This window comes from Euphorbia lathyris, chromosome 9 (genome assembly GCF_963576675.1).
Source record: "Euphorbia lathyris chromosome 9, ddEupLath1.1, whole genome shotgun sequence".
Taxonomy (NCBI): Eukaryota; Viridiplantae; Streptophyta; class Magnoliopsida; order Malpighiales; family Euphorbiaceae; genus Euphorbia; species Euphorbia lathyris.
In genome coordinates, this window is record NC_088918.1 from 73,755,852 (window position 1) to 73,765,231 (window position 9,380).

Genomic DNA, 9,380 nt, shown 5'->3' on the forward strand with positions numbered 1-9,380 from the left:
AAACGTATTATGAATAGTTGATTCACACACAAATGCTTATTATTAATAACTCTTAAATTCAAGAGAACTTTGGAAAGAAAATGAAATCTATTTATTAAATATCAAAAGCCCTCTCTTACATTCAAAACAATGTTGTAAATAATACTAAATTAGAATCATAAAAGGAATAAGAAAATAGCATCATAATTAGAAAAACAAAACTAAAAACAAAAATGCAAATTAATTTGAAAATAACACCAAATTGTGAATTTAAAGACCTAAATATCCAAATTTGACCGAAACATCACGAGGCTCATAGCAAAACCATGAGTTTTAATTGTTGTCTCATTTCCAATAAAAATATGGTTTGAAAACGCCAAAATATCATTACAAGAAAATAGATTTTTGGCAACGGAGAATGAAATCCCAACAAGTAATAAGGGTTAAATTTTAGCATAATGGGGAATTGAACCTCAACCCTGATCTATAACACCTGATAAGTAGAGGTTCAACTCCTTACCACTCGGACCAATCCTCATTAACATTATTTAGCCTTAATACATCTTTAGTCTCATGTACTTGTCTAAAAAAGTAAACTGCTGCTATATACTTTAAAAAAGTCACATTTACCTCTAAACTTGCTTAAAGTGACACATTAACTCTCTGAAATGTACCTATTAGCTCCTTGAACTTTTTTAATGGCTCCTTAAACTTGTTTAAATTGTATACATTTTAACCTTTTCAAAATCTCTTCTTACGCTGCCACACATTTTATAGGGTTAATAAGTCACTTTAAACAAGTCAATAAAATAAATAGAACATTTTAAAAGTAGGCTTAGTGCATCAGTTGCCCCTTAAATTTGTCCAAAAAGCTTGATTGCCCCCTCAACTTATATGGTATCTTATTAGCCCATTAAACTTGCTTAAAATATAATGATTAAGTCCATAAATCTATAAAAAAAAGTCATAAAGGTGTAAAAAATCGAAAGTTAATTTGTTTTAAAGATTTAGAATTATGAATTGGGTTTTTATTTTTTAAGTTTTGGATTTTTTTTATAAATTTAGAAATATATAGCCCTTTAATTAAACAAGTTTAAAAGGCAAATAGATCATTATAAGTAGATAGGTTCAGAGAAGCAATAAGTCACTTTTAACAAATTCATGTGATAAATTAAATTATTTTAAGTAAGTTGAATGTAATAAATGAGAAATTTTACAGTACTTCTGGAGTAATACTTCCGACCAATGAAAATCGTTTTAAATTTCACTACATGAATATGATTGTGGAAAGAAAAACTATATATACATGTGTCGTGAATTCATTGGTCGGAAGTATTACTCCAGAAGTACTGTAAAATAAAATTTCTGGCAGTAATAAAGAGACATAGAATCTTAATAGCCTCTACCTGAGCTTATAGGTAACAATTGAGTAACTAACAATTGACTTCAAAAAAAAATAGAGCCCTATAATTTAACTATATAAATCGTATTATGGCCCTATTTAATAAGCCCTTGCATTAAGCGTAAGGTTTCACCGCGTAACCCTTTCATTTCATCTTCTCCTCTCTCCCAATCCATTTACTTACTCATATTTCCACAGTCAAAAGAGTGATGAATTAAGAAGAAATGAACCTCCAAGATTCCTTACGTTTATCATCATCTCGCCGGAGCCACCGGGATGCTTCTCCGGCACGTCAAAATGTGCACTCTAAGAGCATTGGTTGCATGTCTACCATTTTTCAGTTCCTCTCCAAACACAACCACCGCCGTAGATTCCTCATTTCCGGTTCGTTTTTCAATTCATCCATCATATATATACACATTAACTTTTCCTCTCTTTCTTAATTAAATGTTCAATCAAATTGCAGGAAAGAAGCAAGAAAAAGAATCATCTAACAATTTCCAGCCTAATTCTTCCTCTTCTGATTCTCCACCGCGAGGAGGAACCGCGACGAAAAACCCTAGAGTTTCCACATGCGATGTCGTTTTGAGAAGTCCGACGCTTCCGGAGAACATGAGATCGGTTTATGCTTTTCCTCCTTCGCCGGAAAATTACTTCCATAATCAGCCAGCTCTGGTAGCAAGGCTAATGGGACTGAATGAGGTTCCGATGATTCCCGGTGTGAAATTATCGGTGGCGGAGAAGCGGAGGAGATTATTAGGAGCGCTGGAGAAGTGCGATGAGGATTTGAAGGCATTGAAGAAAATGATTCAAGTGTTAACGAGTGTAGGAGATAATAACTGTAAAGTTGCTTGCAGAGAAAAGGAGGAAAGTGAGCCGGAGGAAGCGAGTTGCGGTGTTTCAACAAATTCGATGGTGGCTGAGTTCACTCGTTCGGCTTGGAGCGTCAATACGGCATCAAATGGTCAGTTTTATCATTTTCTGGCATTTATTGATTTTTGTCTTTGGTATTGGAGGCATCTAATTAATACGTATTCATATACATGCTGATAAATTAATATACTAACTGATAAAAAGATGCTAAATGTCAACTCGATATATTACAAAAATTGATAAAAATACAAAAATGCTCATATTATTATTATAAATTATATATAATTGAAAGTTTAATGTTAACAGTTAGATTAATTTCAAATATAATTAACAGATTTTTCTCCTTAAACTAGGTTATTTTTCTTCACATGCATATTATGTTATCATCAAAATGATTAGTGATACATGGACAAAATATATTTAAGATTTTTAATAATATTTGAAAGTTTTGTCTAATTTTTCACATTAGACCATTAGTTATACTATTTACTCCATTTATTCTACATTATACAGAAAATTTTTGAATTATAAATAGTATTTATTCAATTTCATTCGTTTTTTCTATTTTGTCCTTGTTAAAAATTCTCCTTTAATAACGCATCTTTCCAAAATAATGCAAAGTTTATGAGAAAATATTGGATAGAATAGAAAGAAAATTGCACCACTTTACAAATTTATCTATTTTAATTGTTTTATAATTAATGAGAGATTATGAAAAAGGAAACAATAAAGTAGTATTGTTTTTTAAGCTTATTTTTATGATATCTTAATTTATAAAATTTTATCTTAAACCAATATATATTTGATAACAGAGTGCGGATAACGTTGGAGATATAATATTACTCTTGTCTATCAACTATATGAATATTTTTATATTTTATCGCTTATAAAAAAATATTTGGGTAAATTTCAAATAAAATCTCTGTGGTTTCACTAATTTTCAGATAAAGGAATGTAGTTTACTTTTTGTTAAAACGATGATTGAAGTTTCAAACTTTTAATGGGTAAATTACATACGTAGTGTACAACCTTTACCCATAATCACACTTTGGTGTACAACCAAAATTTTGTCACACTAAACTGTACAACCTTTTGGTGACCTCCCACTAAAGTGTACAACCGGTAATTTTGACCGGTCAACACCTGATCAATGCGCCACCTCATCACTTTTAACCTCCTAACTAATAAAAGTGGACCCCACCTCATGTTAAATGACTAATTTACCTTTAATTATATTTTCTTTTATTTTTAATTCTTTTTCATATTAATTCTATTTTTCTCTCTCCTAAACGTGTCTCTCTCTTCCGCATCTTCCATCGTCTTCTCCATTTCTGTCTGTGCCTCTTCCATCGTCTTCACTTCCGCTTGAAAAGTGTCTCCGTTTGCTGAAGAAATGCAGGCTCAAATTTCAATAGCAATAGTAGAACTCCTCCACTTCGCTGATCCACCATGGCTTAAACTAATTCAAATATTCTCTTCTTCATATCAAATCAAATGTAGAGAGAGAAGAGGTTTCCAAATTAGATAATCAGAGAGGAAAGGAATAAGAACATAGCTGGTCAAGGAAGGACTATATACCAGAAAAGCATGGGCTTAAAAAAAGGGCTTTTTGATTTGAGTTCTTGAACACTGACATTTCGTAAAAATTATTTCTTTTTTCTTTCTTTTTGGCTGGGTAAGATAAAACCCTCTTCTTCATCATCTCCTCTACATTCATATGAAGATTGAAGAGATATAAAGCTTCAATTTTTATGTTTGTCTATCAACTGTTTGTTTGAGGAAAGTTTTAAACAGGAAAGTAATCAATCTAATTTAATTCCTGAGCTGTAGAGATCTGTCTCATTTAAACAGTTTTTTTTCTTTCTTTTTAGAAAAGGTAAGTCATAAAATCTTCGATTTAAATCTGTTTCCATTAGCATATATGGGAGAGGTGGAAGTGAAGAGGATGGGAGAGGCTGAGGCTGAAGTGGAAAAGACGATGGAAGAGAGAGATAGGGGAGAGAATTTAGGAGAGAGAAAAAATTGAATTAATAGGAAAGAAAAATAAAAAAATAAAAGAAAATATAATTAAGGGTAAATTAGTCATTTAACATGAGGTGGGGTCCACTTTGATTAGTTAGGAGGTTAAAAGTGATGAGGTGGCGCGTTGACCAGGCGTTGACCGGTCAAAATTACCGGCTGTACACTTTAGTGAGAGGTTACTAAAAGGTTGTACAGTTTACTATGACAAAATTTTGGTTGTACACCCAAGTGTGATTATGGGTAAAGGTTGTACACTACGTATGTAATTTACCCAACTTTTAATAAAACAATGACCTTTTTGAATTAATGGTATTAAAACCATCTTGAACGATCTGAAAATGAAAATTTTCAAGAATTAAAGTTGTTGAATATCATATTTGTTATGGAACTATATTTTTCGATTTTCGAAAAATCATCTTTTTTGGAGCTTTCTCTCTCTAAACATTAACTCTATCTCTCTTTACTAAGCATCATTTAAATAATCTCAAAATAAAAAAATTGAAGAATTAAAGTTGCTTAGAATATTAGTAGTTATTAAAATATGTCATTTTTGAAGTCGTCAATGGTGATTTTAATAGTATCAATCGAAAAAATCCTTATTTTACTAAAGTTGAAAACCGTAACCCTTATTTTGAAAAAAGAAAAGTAAATTACAGTCATTTATCTGAAAATTAGTGAAACTACATAGGTTTTATTTAAAACTTAAACCGTAAATAACATTGATAGCAAATTATCTATTTGCCAAATGACCATTTTATTTAAAAGTTAAACTGTAAATAACATTATTAGAATTAAACAGTGGATCACTTTATTTAAAAAAGTTGAAAACTTTTTGACCATTTTATTTAAAAGGGTCATGATTTGAAATGATGTTAAGAAACTAATTTACTTAAAAAATTAATAGGTACTACTTGTTAAGAAGAGGTTTTATAATTATTTAAGAGAATATAGGATTCCAATGTGAGCATTGATAGCAAATTATGTCGTTGAGGTATGAACTTTTTTATAAAGGGAGACACAATCAGTAGTGTCTGGTAGAATGGAATTTCAAAAAGTGCAATTTGCAGATATGTTCATCATCTCTTGTCTTCTTCTTCTCTCTTTTTCTCTTCCTTTACTTTCTTTTTTCCTTTTCTTTATTAATAAATAAATAAATAAATATAATACTCAACAACTCTAATATTTAACTTGATTAATTAGCTTATAAATTTCACAGAGAAATAACCATGGCTGTGGGTAGGGTGCATTTCAATTAACAAAAGGAGTATTATGAAATTTAACAGAAATATGAATAATGAATAATGTGTGATATTTCGTTACCGGAATTTAAATTGGTAATCTTTTATAAATATTAAATCTACATTAGTACTATTTATGTGAATATTAAATCTTTTGTTTTTGATGATTTGTGTAATGTAGCTCATATTCGATTTCTGTAACCTTTCTCTTTCTTTCTCCTTCTTTTGTACTATTTTTCCTTTTTTAATAATATTCGGGTTATTGGATGTACTGGAGATGCCAACCTAATTAGGATGTCCGGTCTGCCTTCACGTCTCGACCTTCATTCAAAAAAATTGATATCCCAAAAACCTTAGTTAATAACTTATCACTTTGATTAATCATAATTCATCTAAACATTACTTTAGCTTACATATAGGTAAAAGAAAGCACCAAATGATGAGCCAAAATAGATTTATTTATTTATTTTTGGAAAAAAAAAATTACTGAAAAGACATAAGTCCAAAAGAAAAGAGAACCCAACTTTATAGCTTTACTTTCGCAAAAGTCCGTTCCCTCTGGTTTGGGTCATGAGACCTGCACATGTAATAAAAGTAAATATAGACAGTACATTTTCTTTGCTTAAAGCACTATTTGGGTTCCAACTTATCAAAATGTTGATTTGGGATTTTGATATATTATTTATTAACATTTATTTCTAGCATATTCAAAATGCTCAATTTGATTCACTTAACTTATAATTTAGTAACACATTTATTCAAAATTTGTGAAATTTCAATCAGTGGATAGTTGCGAATATGTCAAAAGGTAAATGTTACCGGTTAATAAATCAAAGAGAAAAAATTAACATTTTGGATTATTTGAGAGGTAAATGTTATAATGACAAAAAAAAACTAACATTTTAAATAAATTAGAGGTCAAATAGTACTTTAATTTTACTATTTTTAATGAAATTTGTACTTGGAATGTTTTTTTAACTAATAAGTTTGTTAATTCATATACTTTGCATTAAAGACTACCAATACAACACTTTATATTGTACTTTTACTCTACTATATATCCTGTAATTAAATTAATTAAGTATATTAACGGTCTCAAATGAAACTTAATTGAGGTGTTTGGTTAATCGTTTTTCTCCTCTTGTTTTCTAAAAGTGAGACTTTTAAGTGTTTAGTTAGATATTTCTTGTAGCGAAATTTTTACAAAATTAAATAATCATTTTAAAAAGGAGATTTTTTCAATAATAAACAGCAGGTAAACCAAACAGATCCTAATTAATATCATATTTTGGGTGTAGGAGGAGGGCTACAACAACTAAAGAAGAGGCCAGGAGAAGAAGATAATATAAACATAAGTATTTTAGATAGAATATATACAAAAGAAAAGAAGAATGATGAGAAATTATTTGGACTGGGAATATGGGGCACCAAAGTTATGGAAGAGACTGTAAAAGAAGTGTGTAGAGATATTGAATGGGGCCAAAAGAGAGAAATTCGAAGAATAGGGATGGCTTTGCAAGATTTTATATTCAGAGATTTAATTGAGGACATTGTTAAAGATTTTAGATTTTCTTGCATTAATTATCATCCTGATCCACCACCACTGCCTCTTGAATCTTGTAAGAGAAGACTCTGTTTTTAACTTTTTGTATTTTACCATATTCCACTTCATGTATTTTCTTAATTTAGTTTCATGTTTTCTTTTTTTATATATCATTTGTATTATGCAAAAATTGCTTTGAATTTCATTCATCAGAGGAGAGAGAATAGAGAATGTTGAAGTTGAAGCTTTCCATTTTTTGTTGGGTTTTTTTTAGTGTGTGTTAAGAGGACTGGAATTGGCCAAGTTTATTGATTCATATTAGACGGACAATTATCGTGTTCGAACCGTGTCATTTTTGGATTTATGTTAAAAAGAGTAAACTTAAATCCACTTCAAAAACTTGCATATTACAACTGTGTTAACATGTTCGGGTTAGTATCGATTTCATACCGTGTTTCGGTTTACATAAAATTTTATTATGCATATATATTAATGATAACTTTTAAAAATATAATAAGATATAATACTATTTTTAAATATTTTATGTTATTTTTTATTAGTATGTTAATACTAACCATCGAAAAAATCGCTAATATCATGTGTTTATAACAATTTAGTAGTTTTGAATCATATTTGCAAATAATAATTATAATTTTATTATCTTTAATGACATATAAAAACACGAGAAAATATAACATTAATTTTAAATATTTGTATCATTTCTTGTTTTTTTGGGTTAATATATCAACCATAATCTAACCCAAAAATTTACGTGTAAGTTTCGTTTCAATACAAAAATGACTTGATACCTACTAAGTTAAATCCAAACACTAAAATTACATGTCGATTTCGTCTTATGTGTACTTTTCACCCCTCTAATTCATATTAATGAAGTGTCATTTGTTGATCTTGTATGTTTATTATTGTTAGCCATAAAATAATTTTTATTTTTATTTCATTAAAAGTATATAGTAAATTTATTGTAAAGATTGGAAAATAAAATAAGATTAAAAAATGATAAAAAAAACATACAAAGAGGTTTATGTCACTTCTGTTTCATACTCTGTGTCGGTTAACGGTAACCTAGTGGGTCCGATCAATCACGGGAGAGGTTTGAGGAAATGGGGCCCACTTTCACCTTATTTGTTTATTCTGCCTATTGAGATACTATCTCAATTGATTAGGAAAGAAAAGGTTGATGGAATTATTAGTGGATGCAAGGTTTGTAATACGTTCTGTCGGTTTCTCACTTGTTTTTTTTGCAAATGATAGTTTCCTCTTCTTCGAGGCAACGGGGATTTTGAATATTCTGACAGAATACGAGTAAGCATCTATACAAGCCATTAATCTCAACAAATCAGGCATTTTCTTCAGTAAGAATGTTAGAGTTAACACTCGATTAACAATTTTCTCTCTCCTTCAGGTGACGGCTCCGCTAGACACGAGACAGTATCTGGGCCTCCCGTCACTTATTGGGAGGTCCAAGCGAAGTATATTCACCTTTTTCTTGGATCGTTTGAGGAAAAAGTTTAGGTGCTGGGGCTATCGGTTCCTGTCTACTACGGGTAAGGAGGTGTTACTGAAGTTAGTGACTCAAGCACTTTCGACTTTTTGCACAAGTACATTTTTACTTCCAAACTCAATCTGCGACGAATTGCAAAGGATGATGAATTATTTTTGGTGGGGTTCGAAGAAAGGTAGAAAGAAAAATATACACTAGTTTCATTGGGCAAAGTTGTGTCATATCAAGAATCAAATAGGCATGGGATTCCATGACTTGCGATTATTTAATATGTCCTTGTTTGGGAAGCAGGGCTGGAAGCTAATCTATAACCCGCATACATTGGTAAGCATAATTTTCAAAGCCAAATGCTATGTTAACACTTCTTTTCTATCCTCTAAATTGGGCACTGATCCTAGCTATGTTTGGAGTAGTGTATAGGGATCAATTGAATTACTATGGCTTGGGCTTCATTGGAGAGTGGAGGACGACAATCAGATAAGTATTTAGAAGGACCCATGGGTTCCACGGTTGTCAAAATTTCGCATTAAATCTTTTTGCATTGCTGGACTAGAGGATATGGTTGTATCTGATTTGATTGTATTAAAGTCAAGACAGTGGGATAGAGGGAAGATATTCAGATGTTTTTGCAAAACGGAGGCAGATTAAGTCTATAAAATTTTTTGCCTATTCGGGTGGTGCAGGATGAACTAATCTGGAAATCTGACAAAATGATTTAAGTTAATCCATGATTAAGAGGCAATTAAATTAAAGTGCTTTGATTTAATTGTACTAATATGTTTGTTCAATATTGAGTATAAG

At 30.5% G+C, this 9,380-nt stretch overlaps 1 protein-coding gene across 1 annotated transcript; it reads left to right on the top strand.

Moving 5' to 3' along the window:
* The first annotated feature begins 1,464 nt into the window (after positions 1-1,464).
* On the top strand, positions 1,465-7,309 carry LOC136206306 (uncharacterized). Its single transcript, XM_065997308.1, has 3 exons — positions 1,465-1,765; positions 1,848-2,345; positions 6,813-7,309. Exons 1-3 carry the CDS (start codon positions 1,606-1,608, stop codon positions 7,154-7,156), a joined length of 1,002 nt encoding a protein of 333 aa, XP_065853380.1. The 5' UTR covers positions 1,465-1,605; the 3' UTR covers positions 7,157-7,309.
* Positions 7,310-9,380: the final 2,071 nt, after the last annotated feature.